The sequence below is a fragment of the Schistocerca cancellata genome, chromosome 6 (assembly GCF_023864275.1).
Source record: "Schistocerca cancellata isolate TAMUIC-IGC-003103 chromosome 6, iqSchCanc2.1, whole genome shotgun sequence".
Classification (NCBI taxonomy): Eukaryota; Metazoa; Arthropoda; class Insecta; order Orthoptera; family Acrididae; genus Schistocerca; species Schistocerca cancellata.
Window position 1 is genome coordinate 549,179,635 of NC_064631.1, and position 27,757 is coordinate 549,207,391.

A 27,757-nucleotide genomic window follows, 5' to 3' on the forward strand; every position below is an offset into this window, starting at 1 on the left:
CATTGCTCTCTTCACACAGCAGTCATGATTTATTGCCAAGTGTAATAACATCAACCTGTCTGCCATATTTTCTGAATAATAGATGAGTTTCCCAGAGAAATATGACTTCATTTTATATGACTGGGTGAAAATGTCAGTCTGAATACATTATCCCCTCTTTATATTATGGGCAACTAGAGGACCACAAATCTAGCTTCCAGAGAGGTTGATGCCACATAAAGCCAAACGGCCAAAGTTTCATATTCTTGAGAAGATACATGAAGAAATATAGAAATAATGTTCATTAAGGTATCATCACTGAATTAGTCACATAAAAAAGAAAACTACAGAGTTGAAATTTAACAAAGCCACTCTCCAAGATGATTGCTTTGAGGTTTTAGCTGTCAAAAATGGAAAAGAGCATGATGTCAGATTTAGCAAAGGAAATGTTCAGTGCAGGAGATGCCATATGCGTAAGAGATTACAGAGCATAAATATATGTTCTAGGCAGTGGAAGGGAGAAGTTTATTTTTCATATCAATAAAGGGGGACCAATGATGATAAAAATCTTGCAAAGTGACAATCAACTGATATAAAATGATAGTATAATTGAACAGAGTTAGTGTGTTTCATGTGTGTAATACATAACTGTGAGTTCCTGAAAGATCATCACTTTATCTTCACACTAAAAACTGTGCACTTCACAAAACAAAAAATGTAGTATCCTACGACTGCTATATCAATGACCCACAACTGGAATTGGTCAACTCACAAATACCTGACTGTAACAATTTAAAGGGACATGAAATGGAACTATCATGTAAGTTCTGTCATATGTAAAGCAGGTGGCAGGCATCGGTTCATTGGTAGAATACTAGGTAATTGCAATCATTCTACACAGAAGACTGCTTACAAAACTCATGCAACCCGCACTAGGATACTGCTCAAGTGGGTAGAATCCCCAACTAATTGGGACTGAGGGGGGATATTGAATGTATACTGAGATGAGCAGCACAAATGGTCAAAGGTTTGCTTGGCCTGTGGCAAGTGTCATGAAGAGGCTGAAGAAATTGAACTGGCAAACACTTGAAGATAGACATAGGCTGTCTTGAAAAAGGCTGCTCACAAATCTAGGCATGTACTACAAAACACTACATTTCAATCCCATAGGTTTTGCAAGGACGAGATTAGATTAATTACAGTGTGCACAGAGGTGTTTAAACAGTCCTTCTTCCCATGCTCATATGTGAATGAAATGGAAAGAAGCTGTACTTTCTGATACAACTGAAAGCAGTCTCTGCCATGCATTTTGGAATGGTTTGCAGCATATTGATGTAGATGGGCAAAAAGTGGTGTATAATCACTTCAGTGTAAGCTGTATTTCATAGAAGGTACCTGATTCCAATTTACCCTAAATAACCCTACAGCCAATATCTGAAATCAGCTGAAATTAATTCTGTATGCTAGTGACTCACTATAGTGTTGTTACCCCAAATTCATAGCCTTGCAGTGCCCCTGGAAATGGCCTTACTACACAGAAACTTGTTTAAGGAAGTAGGCTTGTATGCCATCACCTCCATATTGAAGGTGCCTTCTGAGATTATATTGGATGCAGTTTGACATTTGGACACCACTGTTTTCAGTCTTCTATCCCACTTTTCTACCTAGCTACCTAACTTTCAGTTTCTGATCTCTCACCCTCCTCCATTTGTTCTCTTACACCATTTCAACTTTACAGATGCCCTCTCTTCTTAGCTCTTTCCTGTCCCTCATATTTCTCTTATATTATCTATTCTTCCTTTTTGTTTTCTTTAATTTCTCACCGAGTAACATTGTTTGTACTTAACTACCCCAATTTATGTTTATATTTCATTAGCTGACTACTAATCAAGTAATCCTTCTCAGTCATTCTTATCCCATATGCCTGCTATTTTGCTAGTATTACAGTACTTTATTGGTTTCTGTTATTGTACTTTCTAGTTGCATCAGAAACAGCAGTTCAAGATGCCCTAGATTTGGTGTTTAGTTACACAAATACTTCTTCTGTGGCACATCTGCCTCGCACTGGTGAATATATTAGTTAATTCATTCTTAATAGTTCACATTTGCTTATACTGTCATCTATTAGCTTTATATAAACATTATACACTGGAAACATTAACTACATTCTCACATGCAGAATAAAGTTTCTGAAACATAACAACAGCAATGGACTTGAGTTTTCTTACTTTTCCCATCTAATTAACTGTAGGTAAGAGTGCTTGAGTCCTTTAGAACAAATATCTAAGTATACAATTTAATGCAATATATTTGTAAAGGTATGCACATTTTAAAATTTTGTATGCATAAATGCAGATTTTTGCAGTATTTTTCAGTAAGTATATAGTTGGTCAGCATTTTGATCAATTTACAATCATTATATTAAACATGATTTTTTAATGATTATCACCAGTTGTTGACCTTTACAATGAGTATTGTTTCAGGTAAGAAACTTCTGAGGATATTGTTCACAGTCAGAATTTAATAAGAAGTATCAAGCTACAATATCCAACTGTTTGCCAGTTTAACAATAATGGAAATTCCTGGCTGGAGCAAAATGTAAAACAAAGGAAAGGCAACCACTCACCTGTAGCAGATCAATGCATAGAGCATAGAAACACACAACAGAAAAGAACATTCACACTAGCTTTTGAGCAATAGCTCTTTCTCTAGCAGTAGTACACACATTTACACACACATTGACATAGAAATCCAAATGCACACTCCCATCACTACAGCAAGTATGCGTTTGGATGTCTGTGTATTTGTATTTATATTTCTTTATTAGTCCTGTAAATCGTGTTTAGGTACATATTTTGCACAAACGATGTAGGACAAGTCAGGTTGGTACAGTATATAAGTCATCATACACATTGTTATTTTGAAAGGATAAATAATTAAAAATTATTCAATACATGTTGAATATTGATGACAAATTTAATATAATAAAATAAAATGATAGACATATTAAGAATATTTGAGCAATTACACTACACTTTTCTGGTACTCTAAAAACTCGGAAACAGAATAGAAGCAGTGGTCAAGCAAGTACTCTTTCAGTTTCACTTTAAACTTTTGTAAATTTTGCATTTTGTGTGGCTGTGTGTGTATGTGTGCTATTGCTGGAAAAAGAACCATTGCTCAAAAGCTAGTGTGAATACTGTTTTCTGTTATCCATTATAGGTGAGTAGCAGCCTTTCCCTTATTTTACCTGTTTGCCAGTTTATATCACTGTACCATCCAGATGAGCATTAAAACGTGTGCTATAATCACACCTGTAACAACAATTTTGCATGTCCACACAAAATTAAAAACAAATCAATAAATAAAACAAACTATGTACTTCTCATACAAATACCTGAGTAATTCCTTAATATCACACTATATGCACATATTCATTGCATGGCTTGAATATTTGAACAGTGTCTGTTAGAGTTTCAGACAAATATTCCTTGATACTTTGTGGTAGTTTAAGAAGCTGTAGGTCACTCCGTGTGCGCACATACTTCAGAATGATAGCTCGGCAACGATCTTGCAGGTTTACAAAATCACGTTTTGTTGTTATTAATGTCATTTCAGTCTTGGCTGCAGTTGAACAAACAATGGGATACAGGGGCTCACGAACCTCATTAAGGCCTCTGAAAGCAACACCAAGGCAAGCCCCATCCTTGTAGTATGTAATTGTTCCTGCTATCCCATCAAATAAGATTCCAATAGTTGTAGATTCATTCTCCTGTAAAAATAATGAAAGGTTAAGGTGAAACAAAAGTATTAATTTGTTATGTCTTCTTAAAGTTATGTACATATTCATTGCTAACAACTCCACTGTATGGTGGAGTCTTTGCTCACACCATTCTTTATGATGTTTGTGAAGTATCCACCATAAGCAGGATCTGAGTCACTTGATAAAATGAATATACTTATTCTGTTGGTATACTTATACAGGTTGGTTGATTAGATTGAATTGTGGCTATTTATTTGGGAAGAGTTTATTCTGTTTTTAGAAACAATGTCTCATTATGGTTCTTCAATAAACGTGCTAAAGATGGTCCACAGTGATTTTTGATGAAAGAAAGTAATTACATAATCTTATCTGAAGAGTGGAAGTGGAAAATGTTCTAAGTGCCAAATATCACATTAGTCAGGATGTAATGAATTCTATATGCTGGCAAGAAATCAGCCAAATTAATGTTTTTGACATGTGGAATTTATTTCGGCTGATGTGAGACATGATGGCTGGTGCTTTGATGATGGGCAGAGCACCGACCAGGGAGCTGTCAAAAACAGATGATAGGCTGGTTTTTCCTAAGAAATAGGAAGCACCCAGCTGTCAGAGGTGTATATCTGGTAAAATGGCAGCTTTTTCTACATGTTGGAAGATGATGATATTTATATACTTCTTTATTCTGCAATAATTTGATGTTTCATTGTAGTGCAAGTTGGTAATCAATGGCTCTGAGGTGCATATGAGACAATAATATTATAAATATCACAAAAATAAGTTATTCTTACAACAATCATTGAATTTTAATAAATGCTGATCACCACAAGAGATCTTTATAAACAAGATATTGGATAATAGCTTAGGACTCCAGCCATCATTCCTGAATACCATATATTTGTACACATTTTATTTATGGAGTTATTAAAATTTTTTATATCTTTTGTATTATTTAACTGCAGTAGATCATCAGATTCGCCACAGTTACACAGAAAAAGCGGTATAGCAATTCTCAGGTCTCCCCATACATTACCATGTTACATTTACCTAAATTATTAAGGGTTTTAGATTTATTGAACTAAAAGTTAAGTTGGCCAATATTAAAAACATATGTAACTTGAAAACAGTAAATTATTCATAAGATTTATTACCATCACTAGACTTAGCGTGAAAAGATGCATCAGTTAAGCAAGCCAAGTTTATATTTTCATATGTTTTAGTATGTATTCTTTATTATCTGTTCTCTATACTGCTATATTATGAGAAGTCATCGTTTAAGGCTGTTCCCAAAGTAATGTTGTTACCAAAAATCTTGAAAAGTTCTTGACCGATTTACTTCAAATTTTATACAATACTCTAATAAATATTCGCAAGGACATAGGCTATATATGTGTTTAAACAACAATGTACATGTTTTCGTTTTCTGTTAAAACCAAAAGCCAGAAAGAAAATGCTGTGCTGTGTAAATGTATGGTTTTGTTTTCTTTCTCCTGGTTTTAACTATGATAGCAGAGCATTTGGTACCATTAGACAGACTGATTGTCCCATGTATATTCTTTCTCCTTATACAGGGTGAGTCATGTAAGACGTAACATCCCCTTTATTCCGGAGGCAATTGCACGTATCGGCAAGCAGTTTTCGGCGAATCATAGTGGACTATGGGGCACATACATTGGTACATGCACGATAATCACAACATTTATGTTGACCGAGATAATGAGGCAAGTACATGTTTTTTAAATGGGACTCTATACTTTTTTTTACCATCATTCGAACGAGCTTTAAAAGATGCGTATAGTGATGTAACACATGTAGATATTGTGATTCAAACTTTGCTTAAAAGACGCTGGGAAATATTGTACGATTGAAGGTCGAGACGGTCGGAAGCTGCTGCAGACTGTAAACACCCGGAAAGCAGGCCGCATCGTACAACTAGTACGTCGTGTGACATTGAACCAGTAGGACGTGTGCCTCCTATCCAGACATAGTTGCTGCAGGAACATTACGTCCAGATATGTACACAAATCAGGAGAAGTTAGACATGTTACTTCCGTATGGCAAATGCCGTAGGAATGCTGTCGAAACCGTACAGCAGTACAGGGATATGTATCCTGATCGTTGATGTCCTACTCGTCAGGCCATTGCAAGAATGATTACTACACTAGTGTGAACAGGCAGCTATAACAGCAAACAAAGGAGGAGGAAGAAGACTGTGACCGACAGAGACCACAAAGAGGCTGTTCTGGCCATGACGTTTATCAATCCTCATTGTAGCATGAGACGTATTGCCGCAGAATATGGGGACAGCCAGACAAGTGTCATGCGCATTCTGCACTGGTGTAAGTTCCACCCATATCACCTTTCACTCCATCAGGCACTCAAAGGACGCGATTTCAAACATTGTATGGAATTTTGTCGGTTTGCTCTGCGACGCCTGCGAGATGATAATACATTCTTCAATGTGTGCTCTTCACCGACAAAGCAACATTCACTAATCACAGGAATGTAAATTTATGTAACATGCACTACTGGAACCCATATTGGCTGCATCAGATACAGCACCAAAGGCCATGGCGCATCAACGTGTGGTGCGGCATTGTAGGAAATTACATCGTAGGACCTTATTTCATTACAGGAGTATTAAATGGAAATAAGTATGGAGACTTTCTTAGGAACATTCTACTCATTCTGCTAGAGGAGATACCACTCAATGAGCACCTGTGTATGTGGTTTCAACAGGACGACTGCCCAGCTCACTCCTCACTTGTTGCAAGTCAAACATTGTACGAGACATTTCCTGACCACTAGATTGGACGGAATGCTGCAGTACAGTGGCCTGTCGGGTCCCCCAATTTGACTCCACTTGATTTATTTTTGTGGGGAACACTGAAAGATGCGGTTTACCGCAAAGCCCCAACAATGCCAGATGACATGCGCCGCTGAATCATCACAGCTTGTTCTGCCATATCATCCACTGATCTTTCATCTGTTACCCATTCTCTTGAATGTCGATTACAGATGTGTCTTGCATTCAAGGGTAAACCTAGAGTGTTACATGCTTAAGTAAAGTACAACGCCTTGTTTTGTTAAGAACACTAAGACTTGTGAAGGTTATTAGTAGGTACCAATGTATTATTAAACGATATTTATCAATAACCAGTAACATCCTTGAAGTATAAATGTAACGTGTGTGAACAATGTGTATACCACGTAGGTTGTCCTTCTGTCGTATTGTTTGGTGGGTGGTGGTCAGCATATGAAAGTGAATAAAATGATCATCTTATCAAATGTGTATTCTATCTAATTGTAATGTCCAATACTATCTGTGGAAACAATAGTTTCACAGCAGACACTTTGTTACCCCACAGACACACTCAGGCATCACCTGGTGAAGACTTTCCATGACACATCCATCAATAACATTATCAGCGGCTTACTGTGCATCAGGTGTGACATATAAGCAGGAAGGGGGCAAAGCTTAAATGAGAAACTGTGTGACAAAGTGGTTACTATGTTCACACAATAACTATTCATTTCAGCCTGGGAATGTCCATGCATTTGGCATAGTTCTCATAATCCCCTTATGGTATGCAGTTAGCTAGCATGTGCCACAGTTAAATATGAAACACAGCTTGCCATCCTTGTACCTATGGTGTATCATGAAGTGGGCGGATGAGAATTTATCTATGTAGTGTAGGCCACGCATGCTGCATAGAGCATGGCAGCTTGGCCTGCGGGTCACACGAGGCGTGTTTACAGTCTGCAGCCTCTGCCGACCACCTCGACCTTCAATCGTACAATATTTCCCAGCATCTTTTGAGCAAAGTTTGAATCACAATAGCAACATGTGTTACATCACTATATGCGTCTTTTCCAGAGTGATTGAATGATGGTAAAAAAAGTATAGCATACCATTTAAAAAACATGTACTTGCCTCATTATCTCGGTTAATATAAATGTTGTGATTATTGTGCATGTACCAAAGTATGTGCCCTATAGTTGGCTATGATTCACCGAACACTGCTTGTCGGTACGTGCAATCGTCCCCGGAATAATGGGGGTGTTATGTCTTACACGACTCACCCTGTATATAATTTTGGAAAAAAAATGTATTCACAACTATGTGTCATTTTTGTTTTCTTCCTCTCAGTCAGTTTTAAAGGAAAACAGGGAAGTTGTATTTAGAATATTACCATGGAATCTGAATCATCTAAAACTGTGTAATCCTAACAGTTTATAGATTAAGACTATGTGAAACACTGTCAATGAAGCTACTATACTCACAGGTGCAGCAGTAGAAGAGATCTCTCACATACTGAATATCAATGATTCCAACCAATTCACTCATTCATTTTAACCGATTTCAGCCACAATCAAGGATTAGTTGGCAATTACAATAAACAAGGCTCAAAGTCAGAGAGAAGCAGGAAGAGGAGACAAACAGAGACAGGGGAAGGCAACTGACAGAGAGAGGGTGAAGTACGGGATGGGCAGAGAGAGGGGGGAGGAGGTGGACAGAGAGAAGGAGAAAAAGGAGATTAGGACATACGTCCAACTCCTATACATATTAAACAACTGTGAAGCATTTCTGGGTTACCTAGAGTGTTATAAGCACATATGTGCTAGATATATGTTTAATTATTTATCCTAAACTTTTATGTGAAGAATATTGTGTCGGATCTCTACAGTGGAACAGGGAGAAAATGATCTTGCATTTAAGCCATGTCTCTAAGTTGTAACATTACTCTTATGCAAATGGTGGTCCATTTTCTTTATTTTATGTGCAAGAACAGTGAGGAAAAACAAGTTCTCATTGGCAATAGCGGATACACACTCTAGCGTTGTGAGTGGCTCTTGGGAGCAAGGAAGGTTTTGTGAAGCTGAGTTGGGAAACACTTTGTGTTTCAAAGCCAAGTTTGGTGCAGAACATTCTTCAAGTAATACACCATGGATCTGGTAGTGTTGATTTCTGGAGAGCAAGTGGCATTCATTTGTGTTTACAAAATTTCTGAGTCAAGTGGGACTTAAACTCTGAGAGCTGACTGGAACTTCAACATTTTTTGAGTATTAGAGGATGTGCAAGATTGAACTATAATTTATTTCAGTCACTCTTTTGGAATTCATACTGGTTAGAGTACGAGAATCTTCTTGTGAATTCACGTGTGTTAGTATGTTCATTGTCGTGAGTGCACTTTAAATATTTATGAATTGGCAAACAAGTCATGTTTAGTTAATGGAATGGGACTCTATTTTTCTTTTTTTTTTGCATACCAGTATATTTGCATAGCATTTGAGGAGTCTGCTGCCATTCTAGGTACACATATACATAAGCTTAACTGCATCTGAAAACTATGATCATTTTATTTCATATTTTAATAATTTGTTGTATGGCCACCATTTTTAATGATTTCCATGTTTGACTGACTGAATAAATCAGTTAATTCAATTTAAACCATCTGGTGTTGTGTACATAAATTATTCATTATAATGAAACCCCTTTTATCAGTTATTATTATTCAATTTTATTGCAACATGTTTGACTTAATAATTCACATTACATGGCAATACTTAGGTAAGTATACTGCAGGATCACTGGTGTAACTATTTTTGCAGCAAGTTTAGCTGCTGGGCAGGACTGCAGACATATACAACTCAATTGTATGACTACATCAAGCCACAATTCTGTATAGTGCCGAGCATTGCCCAGATACTGCACATAGAGGGATTTTGCAAATAGTTTTCTCATCCAGGATTAACATCATGAAACAATCCTTTGGTCTGTTGCTAGTGTGATATATAATATGTGCCGTTATTGTACTTATATTCTGATCAATGAGATATATGGGCTTCACTAGTTTTATGTATTCCTTACATCAATATACCAGTTCATGTTACATGGTGTCAGAATTTAACAAATAGTTTATGTCTACAATGTCGGTCAACAGTACAAATACAATGATGGGAAGTGAAATTATGACAAACAGTAGTCCAATGGTAGGCTTCCACAAGTTGAAAACATTGGTGCTGAATACAGAAAACATGGTGAGTGTCTGAAACTGTGGAAGGAACATGTTGAGTGCTACACAATGGCAACACAAATAAATACCAAACCATGAAATATGCAACTAGCAACAGTTATGTCCATGACTGGTATTGATCCCTTGGTTATAAATAATACGTTTGAATTTAGTGCCAGTGAAGAACCAAATCTTCAAATGATATTGAAAATGCTCGATGATTACTTTGTCCCAAAGGTAAATGTAACATCTGAAAGGTATGGATTGACCTACTTACTACAAAAATCTGGTGAAATGTTTGACAAATTTTACACTATTGTTAATAAAAGCAAAGCTTGTCACTATGTCAACTTATTGACTACAGTTTTGTGAGACAAAATTGTCATAGGTATTCACAGTCCTGCTGAGTCTGGAACAAAGGAAGACAATATGCTAATGTAAAGATAAATATAATAAAAGGTTGTACAAGTTGCACTGGTAGCCATAATGTTAACAAATGTCCAGGTTTTAAAAGCAAGTGTAGTAATTGTCACATAATGGGCCATTTTGCAAACAAGTGTAAAACTAAAAGAAAAATGGCTAAAAATGTTGTGTTGCCAAGGATTGATTTCAATCTTCCAATGAAGAGTAAGAAATGTTTGTAAATGATCTGCAAAACAATTGTAATTTTGATAAGGACTGGTGCAAAACTGTCATTTTTAAAAATGATGTACGAGTAAAAGCCAAACTTGACACAAGTATGCAATGAAACATCATAACCAGAAAAACAGCAAACAAAGCATATGCCGCAATACCAGATTCTGTGATGAAAAAGCTACTTACCTGTAACACAAGTACAATAGATGTTCTGAGAGAAACCACACTCTTCTGTAAGACTAGGAAAGGCTAGCAAATGGGAAGCTTTTAGTGGTGGAGCTTGATTTCAGGTAATCTCAGGATAAGAAACATGTTCGGAACTGAATCTGATAAAAAGAGCAGAGCTGATAAAAAAAGAAGCATGCCAGGAGTCTAAATTCCAGATGAGAACAGCTTGAGACGTCTTAAAGATTTTAAGCATGACATAGTAACAAAGAAGGGGCTGACTTCACGATCCATTAGCCAACAAGGGACCCACACAAATTGAGAAACCAAATATGAGATGAAATGGAGAAAATGATTGAAATGGGTTAATCAAGCCTGCAGAAGTAGCTACACCTGCATGTCCCCTATGATAGTCATACACAAGAAAAGGAAACTTCGAATTGGCTTGGATCAAAGTGAAATTAATAAAAACGTTTTTCGACATTGCTATCAAATGAGGACACTGGAAGAAAGTAGTATAATGGTGAGAGGAGTAAGATATTTCACTTGTTTAGACTGTGGAAAAGGAGTTTGGCAAATCAGTGTCAGAAAAAACTTCTAAAAATTTAATATTTTGGCCAAGATCACCATTTGGCTCATCCTCAGCCCCAGAAGTTTTTCAACAAGTCACATGTAAATTCTTAAATGGAATTAAGAATGTAGAAATTTTATAGATGATATTTTGATTCATACAAAAACAATAAAAAAGAACTTAGTGAAGCAATAAAGCAAATTACACAGGGATTGGAAAACACGGCCATTAAACTGCATAAAGACAAATGTGAATTTTGTGTGAAGGAAACAAACTTCTCAGGACACTTTTTAGCAGAGAATGGACTTCATCTTGATCCTGTTAAAATAAGTGCTCCTCAATATAAAAAGCAGCTCCAACGTAGATTAGGGGAGGTGAAATAGTTATTTAAGTGTATACCACATCTTTCTGAACTTATGGTCCCGTTATGGGAGTTGCTAAAGAAAGAAGCTGAATGGAAATGGAATTTGGCACATCAGCAAACACTTACCAAAATAAAAAAAAATGTCTCACAACACCTCCAGTGCTTCGTTATGATGATGTAAGCCAAGATGTAAAGTTGTTAGTTGATGCCTGCTGTGCTATTGCAAGTTGAACAAACAGTTGCAAATACTGTAAAGTCACTGCCACCAGCACAACAGTGACATCCACAAATAGAAAAAAGAGGTCATGGCAATTAAAGTTACAGTCAAAAGATTTCACAAATATATTTATGGGAAAAAGTTCATAACTGAAAATGGCCATAAGCTACAGGAAACAATTTTAAAAAATCATTGAAGGTGTACCTCCAAGATTAAAACACACATTTTTTGAAATTTTGCCATATTCTCGTAAAATAATTTATACTAAAGGGTCAAATATACCAATACCTGATATTCTAAGTAGAGTCAGCAAGGAACAAGAATATAAAGCGGAAATGGAAGAACTAGAAGTATTGTTAGTTTTACTTGTCAGTGAAGAATTCCTGACTCAACTGGAAGCTATATTTATGATAAAGAATTACAATTACTTGTACCATTGCAATGCATGGATTTCCAGATACAATTAAGGAAATGCCAAAAGAATTATCACATTTTTGGACCTCTAAAGAAATCATTAATTATGCTGACAGAATTTTCCTCAAAGGGCAAAAGGTAATTATACCTGCACAATTGATTGAAAGGATACTGGAATCAATCCATGAAGGACACTTTGGCGTAGAAAGTTGTTGCAAGAGAGCTAGAGAATATGTGTGACATAAAACATCAAGAATTACATATCAAGATGTAACACATGTCAACAACACTCAAGGACTGAGATACATGAACCCAATAAAGTGAAATCAGTATCTAGTTAACAACAACAAATAATTGCTGCAGATTTATTTTATTTTGGAAAACAAGAATATTTGCTCATAGTGGACAGTTGTTGTGGATTTTTTTAATTTTATGAGATGCCAAACAGTACCACCAAGAAAGTTTTAAAAAAATTATTTGGAATATCTGTATTGCTCAACACTGGTAATGGACCACCCTTCAACTCCAGGAAATTTTTGGATCAGCTAAGTATTTATACCAGTAATCGTCAGACTTTGAGATCTGAATTTCCTAGAAGCAGCGGCTTTGCTGAACATTATGTACAAACAGCCAAAAGTTTACTCTCAAAGTGTCCAGTGAATAAAACAAACATATATTTAGCACTATTCAATTACTGGGGTTAAGTAATCAGAGAGCATTTTCAAGCAAAACAAGAACTCTGCTACCCCCTGCACCAGAAGCTCTCTGTCCACAGGCTGTAAAACCACAATAAGTTAGCCAAAAATTGAGAAATTTGACATTCCAGTAAAAAAGCTATGTAAATAGACATAGAAAATCTGCAAATACTCCACAGGGAGCTGACAAAGTTAGAATAGTGTTTGTTCATAGAAACTGGAAAGGACGAGAAGTTATAAGATCAGCAAATGCTTCAAGATTGCCAGTGGTTAAAAATATGGGATAGAACGTTATACATACATAACACTCAACGTGTTTGACCAACAGAATCATTCATCAAGATGGAACTGTTCATCATCCATGAAGAAGTCCAATGGAGCAGAAGTAACTCCGAACAGAGATTTGAGCTGTCAGACCACTGTCTCCAAATGGAAGATCACCAAAAAGCTATGCCAGACAAGTGTGTGTCGAGTGATAGCAATGAGGAAACATGAGGATTTCAGAAAAAAGGGGGGAGATGTACTATATTAATGTGTGCCATGACTGTACTTATATTCTGGCAAAAAATGTAAACTTTTTAGTATTATGTGTTTCATGTAACAATAAACCAGTTCATGTTACAGCAAGAAAAATAAATAAAAACAATGTATCTGTTTTTGTACATAACTTATTTGTGTCCAAAAAATGAACAGGTATTCAGATTTCAAATAATTATGCTACACACCTTGTCACCACAAAAAACAATAATACAAATTAGAAAATAAATAATTTACTAAGAAGTTTCTAAGTGTCATACCAGGAAACAGGGTGATTCTGATACCAATAAGAAATTTTAAATAAGAAAGTTTTTGTTCCAAGTGCCATTAATACAGAGGCCCTATTTTTTATTTTTGATAATGCGAGCACAGAAATGCAGCAATACTATTTTAACTAGTAGAACTGTAGTCAAAAAACATTTCTCATTTCTTTTATCAAAATTAATTCGTGAAAAAAGAAATCGCTGTTTTGAGTTCTATTTCTCAGGATCCAATGTTGCAAAGTTTACTGTAAAATTTTGTGTACTGTTGGGAAAGAACTGGCGTCATTTTCAACAGCTGTTTCTGTTTTCCAGCTGATAAACATGGCTGGTCTTTCAGATTAAGTATGGCATTGCCTAAATTTGCTGTGATCTTTCCTCCTTAGAATGCACTGATATTTTTCCATTTTTATGTTTCAGAGTAAGGATTTTTAATAACCATTTGAGATGAATGACTATGAGATACTTTGATCATACTGCAGTTGGCTATCTTACAAACCTGTATTGAAAAAATGCTTCAGCAGCATCTTTCAAATCAAAGATGTCAGTTATATGCATTGGAATTACATGGAATGGGTTCATAGTTTTAGCTGACAGAGATTCTGCAGGGAAGCACTGCTTTAAACAAAGACCATGCACCTTCTTGCAATGAATGTTTGAAATCTTTTTTTGTAATTTGACTCTTGGAATAAGTCTTTCACTGAAACTGAAACTTAGCCAGTGGTATCCACTTTGCTATTTAGGGGAAAACTTTTTGTCCTGTGTCAAGAAGAGGCAAACACAAAAGTGTAGGGGTCTATTAATCATTCACATTTCAAACGTATGGTGAATAATGGTACCCTTTAGGGAAATGATAGCAACAGACAGAAAAGAACATCGGGTGCACACAGTATGTATGCTTGGGGACTTCAGTCAACATGCTGAAGAGGTTATTCTGGCAGCCACTATGGGAACTGGTCGCAACCAACTGCAGAATGTGGTGAACGCTGGAACAAATACTGTCTGTCATCTGGGCTATGAGATCATACTTCGACTCTGTGAATGGCAGAGAAGGTTTAGAAGACCAGCCTTGTGCATGGGGTTTCAATGACACTCACAATTTGCAACATTCTCTCCAGAACTGATTGTGGCCCCATCATTCTGAGATGAATGGAAGAAAGTGCCCTCCGCCACACACCGTTGGGTGGCTTGCGGAGTATAAACGTAGATGTAGATGTAGAACTGAACCAGAGACTTTGAAGTTTCTATAACAAGCTCGACTGCAATTTTCTGGATATGCACCAGAGGGTTGAGGACTGTAGTGTTCCCGTAAATGGTTGAGGTGTGCACAACACATCATAAAGCATAGGGTTATAGATGTTGAATGGTGTGTGGAATGCTCACAAGTGTTTTTTTAGATTAGGCAACTCTCCATCAAGTCCAGATAACAATAGCTGTAGGAGTCCCAAAACTATAAGTGTAAGATCCAAAAGAATTCCCCCTCCCCTTCCCACAGGTGAGAGTATGAAAGTCCTAGTAGTTAACTGTCAAAGCATTTATAACAGAGTGCCAGAATTTGAAGCGCTCCTGAAATGCAGTGAAGCTCACATAATAGTAGGTACAGAAATCCAGTTGAAAACTGAAACTGAAGTGTATATTAAAAGGAGAGGCTAATGGGAAATGGAGGTCATGTATTTTGTCACAGTAGACAAGAAACTCAAATCCACTGAGTTAGAAATTGAAACTGGAAGCAAGATTGTTTGGGAAAGATTCAGTATCAGGGGTAGGCTTAAAATAGTAATTGGATCCTTCCAACATCCATCAGACTCACCTGCTCATATAACCAAAAAATTAAGAGAAAAACTCAGTGAGCTTGTATGTAAGTTGTCCAGTCATACTTTAATCATCAGTAGAGACTTTAACCAACAAATAATAAATTAGGAAAATTACAGTTATGTTAGTGGTAGGTGTGACAAGACATTCTATGAAACATTACTAAATCATTCTCTGAAAACTGCCTAGAACAGATAGTTTGGAACCCCATTAATGATGGAAATATATTGGATCTATTGGCAACAATTAAACCTGACCTATTTGAGGATGTCCAAATCAAAACTGGTGTCAATGACCAGGGTGCTGTTGTGATAACAATGATTACCAAAGTACAAATGACAACTACAATAAGTAGCAGGATATATGTGCTCAACAAAGTAGGTAAAAATCCATTCATGATGGAAATATATTGGGTCTAATGGCAACAATCAAACCTGACCTATTTGAGGATGTCCAAATCAAAACTATTATCAGTGACCATGGCTCTGTTGTGGTAACAATGATTACCAAAGTACAAGTGACAACTGCAGTAAGCAGCAGGATATATGTGCTCAGTAAAGTAGGTAAAAAAGCAGTAGTGTCATGTCTCAATGAGGAACTTGTAACTTTCAACACAGGAGTGGAGCACGTAGATCAACTATGGCTCAGGTTTAAAATAATAGTTGACCATGCACTGGGTAGATATGTACCCAGTAGAACAGTTCACAATGGGAGGGAATCTCCACAGTATACATTCACTGTAAAGAAACTTCTAAAGAAACAGAGATTACTGCACAATGGGTGTAAAACAAGGCATAGGGTTGTTGTTGTTGTTGTGGTCTTCAGTCCTGAGACTGGTCTGATGCAGCTCTCCATGCTACTCTATCCTGTGCAAGCTTCTTCATCTCCCAGTAACTACTGCAACCTACATCCTTCTGACTCAGCTTAGTGTATTCATCTCTGGGTCTCCCTCTACGATTTTTACCCTCCACGCTCCCCTCCAATACTAAATTGGTGATCCCTTGATGCCTCAGAACATGTCCTACCAACCGGTCCCTTCTTCTAGTCAAGTTTTGCCCCAAATTTCTCTTCTCCCCAATCCTATTCAATACCTCCTCATTAGTTATGTGATCTACCCATCTAATCTTCAGCATTCTTCTGTACCACCACATTTCAAAAGCTTCTATTCTCTTCTTGTCCAAACTATTTATCGTCCATGTTTCACTTCCATACATGGCTACACTCCATACAAATACTTTCAGAAACGACTTCCTGACACTTAAATCTATACTCGATGTTAACAAATTTCTCTTCTTCAGAAATGCTTTCCTTGCCATTGCCAGTCTACATTTTATATCCTCTCTACTTCGACCATCATCAGTTATATGCTCCCCAAATAGCAAAACTCCTTTACTACTTTAAGTGTCTCATTTCCTAATCTAATTCCCTCAGCATCACCCGACTTAATTCGACTACATTCCATTATCCTCGTTTTGCTTTTGTTGATGTTCATCTTATATCCTCTTTTCAAGACACTATCCATTCCGTTCAACTGCTTTTCCAAGTCCTTTGCTGTCTCTGACAGAATTACAATGTCATCGACAAACCTCAAAGTTTTTATTTGTTCTCCATGGATTTTAATACCTACTCCAAATTTTTCTTTTGTTTCCTTCACCGCTTGCTCAATATACAGATTGAATAACATCGGGGAGAGGCTACAACCCTGTCTCACTCCTTTCCCAACCACTGCTTCCCTTTCGTGTCCCTCAACTCTTATAACTGCCATCTGGTTTCTGTACAAATTGTAAATAGCCATTCGCTCCCTGTATTTGACCCCTGCCACCTTCAGAATTTGAAAGAGAGTATTCCAGTCAACAATGTCAAAAGCTTTCTCTAAGTCTACAAATGCTAGAAACGTAGGTTTGTCTTTCCTTAATCTAGCTTCTAAGATAAGTCGTAGGGTCAGTATTGCCTCACGTGTTCCAATATTTCTACGGAATCCAAACTGATCTTCTCCGAGGTCGGCTTCTACTAGTTTTTCCATTCGTCTGTAAAGAATTCGCGTTAGTATTTTGCAGCAGTGACTTATTAAACTAATAGTTCAGCAATTTTCACATCTGTCAACACCTGCTTTCTTTGGGATTGGAATTATTACATTTTTCTTGAAGTCTGAGGGTATTTCGCCTGTCTCGTACATCTTGCTCACCAGATGGTAGAGTTTTGTCAGGACTGGCTCTCCCAAGGCTGTCAGTAGTTCTAATGGAATGTTATCCACTCCTGGGGCCTTGTTTTGACTCAGGTCTTTCAGTGCTGTGTCAAACTCTTCACGCAGTATCATATCTCCCATTTCATCTTCATCTACATCCTCTTCCATTTCCATAATATTGTCCTCAAGTATATCGCCCTTGTATAAACCCTCTACATACTCCTTCCACCTTTCTGCTTTCCCTTCTTTGCTTAGAACTGGGTTTCCATCTGAGCTCTTGATATTCATACAAGTGGTTTTCTTTTCTCCAAAGGTCTCTTTAATTTTCCTGTAGGCAGTATCTATCTTACCCCTGGTGAGACAAGCCTCTACATCCTTACATTTGTCCTCTAGCCATTCCTGCTTAGCCACTTTGCACTTCCTGTCGATCTCATTTTTGAGACGTTTGTATTCCTTTTTGTCTGCTTCACTTACTGCATTTTTATATTTTTTCCTTTTATCAATTAAGTTCAATATTTCTTTTGTTACCCAAGGATTACTGCTAGCCCTCGTCTTTTTACCTACCTTATCCTCTGCTGCCTTCACTACTTCATCCCTCAAAGCTACCCATTCTTCTTCTACTGTATTTCTTTCCCCCATTCCTGTCAATTGTTCCCTTATGCTCTCCTTGAAACTCTGTACAACCTCTGGTTCTTTCAGTTTATCCAGATCCCATCTCCTTAAATTCCCATCTTTTTGCAGTTTCTTCAGTTTTAATCTACAGTTCATAACCAATAGATTGTGGTCAGAGTCCACATCTGCCCCTGGAAATGTCTTACAATCTAAAACCTGGTTACTAAATCTCTGTCTTGCCATTATATAATCTATCTGAAACCTGTCAGTTTCTCCAGGCTTCTTCCATGTATACAGCCTTCTTTTATGATTCTTGAACCAAGTGTCAGCTATGATTAAGTTGTGCATAGGATTATAGATGTTGAATGAAATGCATTTGGCTGTCAAGAGCACAATGGCTTCTGTAACAGAATATTGCCAAATGATCTTTCACAAAACCCATAGAAATTCTGGTTGTATGTAAAGGCTGTTAGTGGCACCAAAGTTAGTGCCCAGTCCCTAAAGAAAGAGACAGGAACTGAAACGGAGGTGGTAAAGCAAAAGCTGAAATGTGTAACTCATGTTCCTTTACAAAGGAAAACCCAGGATAATTGCCTCAATTTAATCCTTATACCAATGAAAATATGAATGAAATAAGTATTAGTGTCAGTGGTGACAAGAAGCAGCTAAATCTATTAAAACTGAAGAAAGCTCCAGGGCTCCATGGGATCCATATCATATTTGATATTGGATTTTTGGCTGAGCTAGCCACCCTTTCAACTATATTCTATTATAGATCCCTCAGACATAAAAAGGTGCCAAGTAAACGGAAGCAAGAACAGGTCACACCTGTTTACAAGATGGGTAGTAGAAGTGATCCATAAAACTACCATCCAGTATCCTTGACATCATGGTGTTGAAATCTTAGAACATAGTCTCAGCTCAAACACAATGAAGTATCTCGAACAGAATGACCACCTCCATGCCAACCAGCATAGATTCTGAAAACATCGATCATGCAAAACCCATCTCACACTTTTCTCACATGACATACTGAAAACTTGGATCAAGGGAATCAGGCAGATGCAGTATTTCGCAGGTAGATACAGCATTTCTTGATTTCAAAAAAGCATTTAACTCAGTACCACATCTACACTTATTGTCAAAAGTATAATCATATGCGGTATCAAGCAAAATCTGTGACTGGGTTAGGGATTTTTTGAAAGGGAGGATGCAGCATGTTATCTTGGACAGACAGTCATTGTCAGATGTAGACATAACTTTGGTTGTGTTGCCAGGAAGTGTGTTGTGAACCTTGCTGTTTGTGTTGTACATCAATGAGCTTATGGACAATATTAACGGTAACCTCAGATTTTTTGCAGATTATGCAGTTATCTATAATGAAATACTCTCCAAAACAAGTTGCATAAATATTCAGTTAGATCTTGATAAGATTTCAAAGTGGAGCATAGACTGGAAACTTGCTTTAAATGTTCAGAAGGTTAAAGTTGTGCAATTCACAACACAAAAAAGTAGTATCCTGTTACTGTAATATCAATGAGTTTCAGCTGGAATCAGCTGAAGTATAGTTAGCTGAGTGTAGCACTTTGTAGGTATATGGAGTGGAATGATCAGACAGGCTTAGTCATGGGTGAAGCAGGTGGTAGGCTTCAGTTTATCAGTAGAATACTGGGAAATGTAATCAGTCTACAAATAGAATGCTTGCAAATCACTTGTGCAACCCATTCTACAATATTGCTCAAGTGTGTGGGATCTGCACCAAACAGGACAAACTAGGGATATTGAATGTATACAGAGAATGACAGCATGAATGGTCCATGAGAGAGCATCACAGATATGCTGAAGAAACTGATCTTGCAGGTAGACAAAAACTATCCCGAGAAATCATACTTACAAAGTTTCTAGAATCAGTTTTAAATTATGACTTCAGGAAAACATTACTACCCCCATGTATCATTCACCTATGGATTGTGAGGACAAGATTAGATTAATTGCAGCCTGCACCGAGACATTTAAACTATCATTCTTCCCACAGTCTATACGTGTTTGAAATGGCAAGAAATCCTAATAACTGGTATAGTGGGATGTACCCTCTGCCATTCTCTTCACAGACATTTGCAGACTGACAACTGTAGATGTAGATGTAGGTGTAGAAATGTAAAAACTTGTAACAGTATTGAGAACACAATATCACTGGAAACATGTTTTTGAGAAAAGTAGCACTTACAATGTTTCGCGTTTTTACTCTTCATTTGATTTTACCTGAGAAAATACATTAGTTTTTTTAAAGAATATTGTTTATACATATCAATTAATTATACTTCAATCCCATTCCAGAAAAGTAGAGTCTGGTTAGTTAATCTCTAAAAGGCTACACAAATTTCTGAGCAATACAAGGATATGCATGTAAATTGTGTTACATTAGTAACTAAAATTAAATTATCTTAAACTGTAAATAAACTTATTTAAATAACTTTTATAAAGTACTGGTATAAATACATTAAAATTTAAAATATGTATAGAACCAGAAAACAAAGCACAATGAGAGTTGTTATATAGAATTTTTTAGTAGTAGTCGACACATACTTGGCACAAAGCATTTCAGAGTATGGATAACACATATATAACCATAATTTTCTAAGGCTTTGTAAAAGTGATGTAGTGTCTCCAATTATAATTTTGCATAAGAACTGCAAGGCACCAAATTGACAGTGTGTAAAGTTTTGGGCAGTGACCCACCAATGTGCTTGTTATTGAATAAATACCAGTGAAAGGCAAAGATTATTTAACACTGATTTGTTTTATTTGTGATGACCTTCACCATTAACTGTAAATGTTATTGAAATAATGAAATTCCAGTAGTAGTTGAACAGGGAACTTTAAACATTACTAGACTGGTACATCACAAGTGGTAAAAAACACTTTGGTGCACTATCAGCTCTATCATCAGATAGTGATAGCCTAACCTGAAAGGGGCGTGTGTAGTGTGTCCAGCGGCCACCATGCCACAGCAGGCCTTTGTGCGAGAGCCCCCATCCATTTTCATCCTCTCCAAGCAGATTCTTGAAAGCGTCAACATGTAAACGAGCACGCCGTGTACCCACGCCGAACATCATGCTGGTGCCGAAGACACGGTGTGACACTCGCAGTTCCCAGTAGTAGCGGCCATGATTGAGCACCCGTGTTCCTCGCACCCCAGCTGTTCCACTGCTCCAGTTAGGATGGAAGTGTGCCACCTGCCAGCAAGACACAAAAACATACACTTGTTAATGTATTTCTATGTCATCGTACTAATTTATGTTATTGAATGCTGCTATCTGTCCACAAAGGGGATTGCTTTCAAATCACTTGTGCAAGCTAACACAGAGTATTGCTCAACTGTTTGGGACCCTTACCATGTAGGACTAACAACAGCACAACTGGTCACAGGTTTGTTTGACCCTGGGAGAATATACACTGCTTGTCGGTTACTAAGAAATAACTGACACTTGCTAAGGAACAACCGACAATTGTTGGGGAATGACTGACAATTGCTGTGGAACACATGACTAATGATATTAAAAGGAAATGTAGAGGGAAGGACATGTTAACTGCAGTGAAGCCTGTGCACAAAGACTCTGTATGCTTTCAACAGTTCATGCAGTACTGTGCTTGATGAAGGTGGTTGTGGAACCTATTAACGTGACATTCCATGTGGTGTGGCAACATGTCTGCAAGACATCATCTGAGTGGTTATGACATGGATGAGCAGCTGGATGACTTGAAGCCGGTCACAGCGTTACTACTGTAGCCCTAGTAATAGGTGTGTTCAAAAATGCCTTCTTGAGATTGAAATAGGTTGCTAAAGGTGGAAATGCTATGCAAAAGCATGCCAGTGGTTGTTGATGGACCACCACACTGCAAGAAGATCGATATGTAGCCCTAGCGGTGAAAGGGAACAGACATCTCACTCCTAGGCAGATCATTGTAGACTTCATAGCTGCCAACGGTACATGTGTCTCCACCATAACCATTTCACGGTGATTAAATCAGGCTGGTTTATATGTTTAGGAACCTCTTAAATGCATCCTAGTGGAACTACACCTCTGTCGAGAAAGAGTTTGTTGATGTAGGGAGCATGTTGCTTGGGGTCTGCAACAATCATCCAGAGTGATGTTCTCTGATGAATCCTGCTTCACTGTACAAAGTGATTCTGGCCACCAGTTAATGTGGAGAGAGAGGGGAACATGTTATACACCACAGAATGCTCATTAACATCATCCATATGGCTGAGGTGCTATGACATGAGCAAGCACTGAGCACAATGGCTGAACACTGCTGCATATCTTTGCATGAGGTACTGTTACAGCACAGCGATACTGCATGGAGAGTATTCTTTATCATATCCATCTGGTTATGGGTGCAGCAAGTTCTGACTTTATGTTTATGGATGACAATGCCCACCCACACAGGATCACTGAGGTGTCAGACACACTGTAAAGTGAAGATACTGAATGAATGGTCTGCCTGGACCTAAACCCAATACAGCATGCCTGGGATGCTCTTGGCAGACATGTATCTCAACAAACACTCCCACCCCAACCCTGCTAGAACTGAAAATTGCCTTGACAGAGGAGTGGGACAATATTCCCCCAACAAGGACTCATCAGCAGTTTGGTAAGCATGAATAACAAGGTGCAAAATGTGCATTACTGCCTGAGGAGGGCATATTCCTTATTGAGAGTCTAATATCTACCATTCTGTTAGGAGTATGACCTGTGTCAAACATGACTATTAATTATGTTTGTTATCCTGCTTTCCCATGTGGTGAAATTTGTACCACTGTCAAGCAGTATACTACACCGAAGAGACCAATGAAACAGGTACACCCGCCTAATATCGTGTAGGACCCCTGAGTGAATGGAGAAGTACTGCAACATGATGTGGCATGGACTTGACTAATTTCTGAGGTAGTGCTGGAGGGAACTGATACCATGAGTCCTGCAGATCTGTCCACAAATCCATAAGAGTATGAGGGGGTGGGGTTCTCTTCTGAACAGCACATAGTAAGGCATCCCAGATATGCTCAATAATGTTCATGTCTGGGGAGTTTGGTGGCCAGAAGAAGTGTTTAAACTCAGAGGAGTGTTCCTGGAGCCACTCTGTAGCAATTCTGGACATGTAGGATGTTGCATTGTCCTGCTGGACTTTCCCAAATCTGTCGGAATGCGCAATGGACATGAATGGATGCAGGTCATCAGACAGGATGCTTATGTATGTGTCACTTGTCAGAGTTGCATCTAGACGTATCAGGTGTTCCATATCACTCCAGCTGCACATGTCCCACACCATTGCAGAGCATCCACCAGCTTGAACAGTTCCCTGCTAACATGCTGGGTCCATGGATTCATGAGGTTGTCTCCATACCCGTACACGTCCATCCACTTGATACAATTTGAAGCGAAACACGTCCGACCAGGTAACATGTTTCCAGTCATCAACAGTCCAGTGTCGGTGTTGGCGGGCCCGGGCAATGTGTAAGGCTTTGTGTTGTGCTGTCATCAACATTACATGAGTGGGCCTCGGCTCCGAAAGCCCATATTGGTAATGTTTTGTTAATGGGTTGCATACTGACATTTCTTGATCGCCAAGCATTGAAGTTTGCAGCAATTTGCAGTAGGATTTCAGTTCTGTCACGTTGAATGATTCTCTTCAGTCATTGTTGGTCCCATTCTTGTAGGATCTTTTTCCGGCCACAGAGATGTCAGAGATTTGATGTTTTACCTGATCCTGATATTCACAGTACACTCGTGAAAGAGTCGTATGGGAAAATCCCCACTTCATCACTACCTCAGAGATGCTGTGTCTTATTGCTTGTGGATGACTATAACACCACATTCAAACTCTCTTAAATCTTGATAACCTGTCATTGTAGCAGCAGCAAGCAATATAACAACTGCGCCAGACACTTATTGTCTTATATAGGCAGTGCCGACCGTAGCGCCGTATTCTGCCTGTTTACATATCTCTGTATTTGAATATGCGTGCCTATACCAGTTTCTTTGGCACTGGTTGCCTATGTATCACTTCTGTAGGGGTTAGGTTAATTAAAATGTCCATGGAGGGCATTTAAATGGTTCTTCTTGCACTCCATACATGAATGGAATGGGAAAAACCTTTAATAACTGGTAAAATGGGATGTACTCTTTGCCATGTATTTCACAGTGGCTTGCCAAGTATAGATGTAGATGTACACATAAATTTATCTTGCAGGATAGGGATTCATATAAAGATTAAGTGAGCATTAAAAAATGGCTCTGAGCACTATGCGACTTATAAGTGAGCATTAAAAATTTCATCTCTATAGACCTATGCAGTTAGAAAAATATTGTGGTTTGTGGCTATAACTAAGAATTTTGAAAGAATAACTGTCTTACTGTTATCCTGAAATTTGAACGAGTAAAGTGTTGCCTAGTGGGATTATCACAAGGTCTGTAATTTTACTGTAAATAGTCTTATATGAGGATGTATATTTTGTTGTATAATATGTCATTTTATTTCAGTCTCTAGAAGCATAAGTGGTCAGGTACTTACGTTCCATAATCCCAAAAAGAAGAAAATTCAAGGATGTGGAATGAGCCGAGGTGTACATTAACATAGTATGAACAAATCATAGAAACTGAATATGTACACTGTATTAACAATAAACTATTGCTTTACAGCTTAAAACTTTCTGTTCTTATACCAGCGAAATTCATTCTAGGAAATTAGAAGTAAAGTTACTACTTAGAAGAAAGTTGCTGTGTTCTCAGTTAGGTTATATAGCTCCTTTTTATCTCATACTGGTAGCTTAATATTTACTTTATTACACTAGAATTTATCATAGAAAATAGTTACCTATGTAAGTGAATGAAGAGGCATGTTTACAATATACTACTACTTGTCAGCTCTACATCAAACACTTCAACCTACCTTGAAGCAGATCAAGATCTTTCAATCCATGAGGCTAGATACTTGGGCAATATATAGGAGCTACTAATGAAGTAGTTTCTTTTATTTTTTAAATGGTGTGGTTTCCCAGTTTCTTGCTTAACACTAGGTGGGGATTTATGTACCATTGCACCAGAGTGCTTAACTCCAACCTGAACTCTAGAGAAGGCATAAAGGAACTTTTAAGCATTTTATTAAAATTTTTGATGTGCCAACTTCACAAATGAAATTATTAATAATGGAAAATTAAATTATGAGGCTGAAAAACAAAAATATTGAATATCACATGTTGCAGTAAAGTCTGATGTGAAGAAATTTAACTTGAGCAGGGTCACAGGTCTCACAGGAGGCCTCTACAGAGGTCATACCTCTTCTCAATGCTTTTTTTCCATTGATGTTAACTGGATGATAATGTGTTCTGGATTCTTGAAAAGTCAAAACATGTTTATTGTTACTTTTAGAGCTAAACTAGGACTTGTCTGTGAAAAGAACAATACCAGTATTCTACTGATCTGTTGTACAGTGTATACACACTGGCATGATTGCTGCAAAATGTTCCCTGCTAGAGTGAGTACAGATTGTTATTCACATAAATAGTTATTTTACATACAAACATCTTTTGTGTTTCTTCCAATGTACTACTCTAGATGATTTGGACTTACTGCAGGGCTAGATCAAATATGGCTGCAGTCATGTTCCTATTCATTTAGGTGTAGAAAAGCAGGTATTAAACATTGGTGACCCACCAAACAATTACATCATTGGCAGAATATTCCAGATGCAATCCCCATGGGTAGAAACTGTGAGCCAGTTGATGACTTGGTACCATTTAACCAGACTGCTATGGCTGCTATATTCTCTCACAATCACAGCACCAACTGCTGCTGTACTCTTAAATGTGCAGTTGTCAACAACATACAGATGACGGTAAGTGGATTTCAAGGGTGCTATTTTGTGTGTGGTAGTTCTGTGTAACTCTACTGTGGTGATGTTTGTGTCAGTTACTTTTAAATTTTCATGAGTTATTACAGGTTTTATGACAAAATTCCTTAGCATATGAAAACCAATATAGCCAGACCTAACAAGTGTTCCCTTCCTACCAAGTATACTGTTCTTGGTAAATTACTAAGTCCCACAAACAAATAGTGCATAATCCATTGTAGCTCAGCAATGGAGAAATTAAGTTTTGAAGTTAGAAGAGTTGGTCCCTTACCATTTAGCCAATACATCTACTGAGGATCTAATAAAATGTCTGGTTAATGATGATATTGTAGAGATGGAACGAAAGCTTAGATCAGAGAAAGGATAAGGAAAGAAATTTCTGCATCCTTTTCCAGGTTTATCATTTTGGCATTTACCTTAAGTGATACAGGAAAACTATGAAAAACCTAAACCTACATGGGCAGATAGGGATTTGAACCATTGTCCTTCTGCATGTGAGTTCAGTGTTTTAATGTTGTCTTATTTCACTTGGTATGGATGATTACTATGGCATAACTTTACTCCAATGTGCAGTGGTAAAATTGCTCTACAGGTCAAATCTTGGAAAGGGGGGGGGGGGGGGGGGTTAGCTTTACAACATCCATTCATCCAAAATTGTCACCATCCTATACAAGAACAATGAAGTACTATGTTTTAGTCTCTTGCAAGATTTTGGCATGATGAGTCCATGATCCTTAATTCCTACTAATACTGAGTTACTATTGGTTGAGGGTTGCTGTTTGATTGATATTTGTATTTGATGTGTGTAAGATTATTTTTTAAATTGCTGAGACTGCTCCATTGAATTTGTGTGATGCATTTTGCTGCTTCTAAGTGCTTCCAGAACACACAGATTGTGGCATTTATTATGTTGTCTCAGTTCTAACTGCTTTGCCCTTTGAAAACGTCTCTTGTACTATTGACTTTCAGATGGGACTACTATCAGACTTTGCACTCAGTAATGTTGTATCACATAATCTTCTGTGGCAATATACATAATGGCAAAGAAGCATTTATTCAACAGAAATTTGCAGTAAGAATATTATATGAAGTTGGTAAGCAAACATATTGCAAAAGGCCCTTCAGGATCTTAGATGCTTACAGTTATTGCAAATACATTTACTCCTTAATGGTAACTGTGATCAACAATAAAGAGTGAATTTAGAATTAACTATGATATTCACAACCACAATAGCAGACGTAAAAGTAAGACTAGAATGGAGCCATATCAGAATGGGTTCAAAATGGAGAGACATCAGGCAGGACATCTGAAATCCCCAGACATTCAAAAATGTGTGATACACATTGTTAGCATACACTGCAGAAACATCCTGCAATGGCTGCTTCTGCCAGTTAATGTATTATTTGACACATTCCGCTCTCTTGAAGGCTTTCCTTGTACACCTGCATCTACATCTAGGGCTATACTCCACAAAACACCATGAGATGCATGGCAGAGGGTACGTCCCATTGTACCAGTTATTAGGGTCTTTTCCCATTCCATTCACTTATAGAACAAGAAAAATGATTGTTTGAAGGCCTCTATGTGTGTAATTAAACTAGTCTTATCCTCGTGATCCCTA

General features: G+C 37.6%; 1 protein-coding gene across 1 annotated transcript in view; it reads right to left on the reverse strand.

Moving 5' to 3' along the window:
- Positions 1-3,032: 3,032 nt before the first annotated feature.
- The window catches only part of LOC126191390 (SPRY domain-containing SOCS box protein 3), a 101,510-nt gene continuing 76,785 nt past the window's right edge, over positions 3,033-27,757 (reverse strand). The window contains exons 3-4 of the mRNA XM_049932249.1: positions 21,191-21,460; positions 3,033-3,751 (exon numbers count right to left, since the gene is read on the reverse strand). Coding sequence (XP_049788206.1) covers positions 3,395-3,751; positions 21,191-21,460 — 627 coding nt within the window. The 3' untranslated portion in view covers positions 3,033-3,394. The remainder of the gene's footprint in view (positions 3,752-21,190; positions 21,461-27,757) is intronic.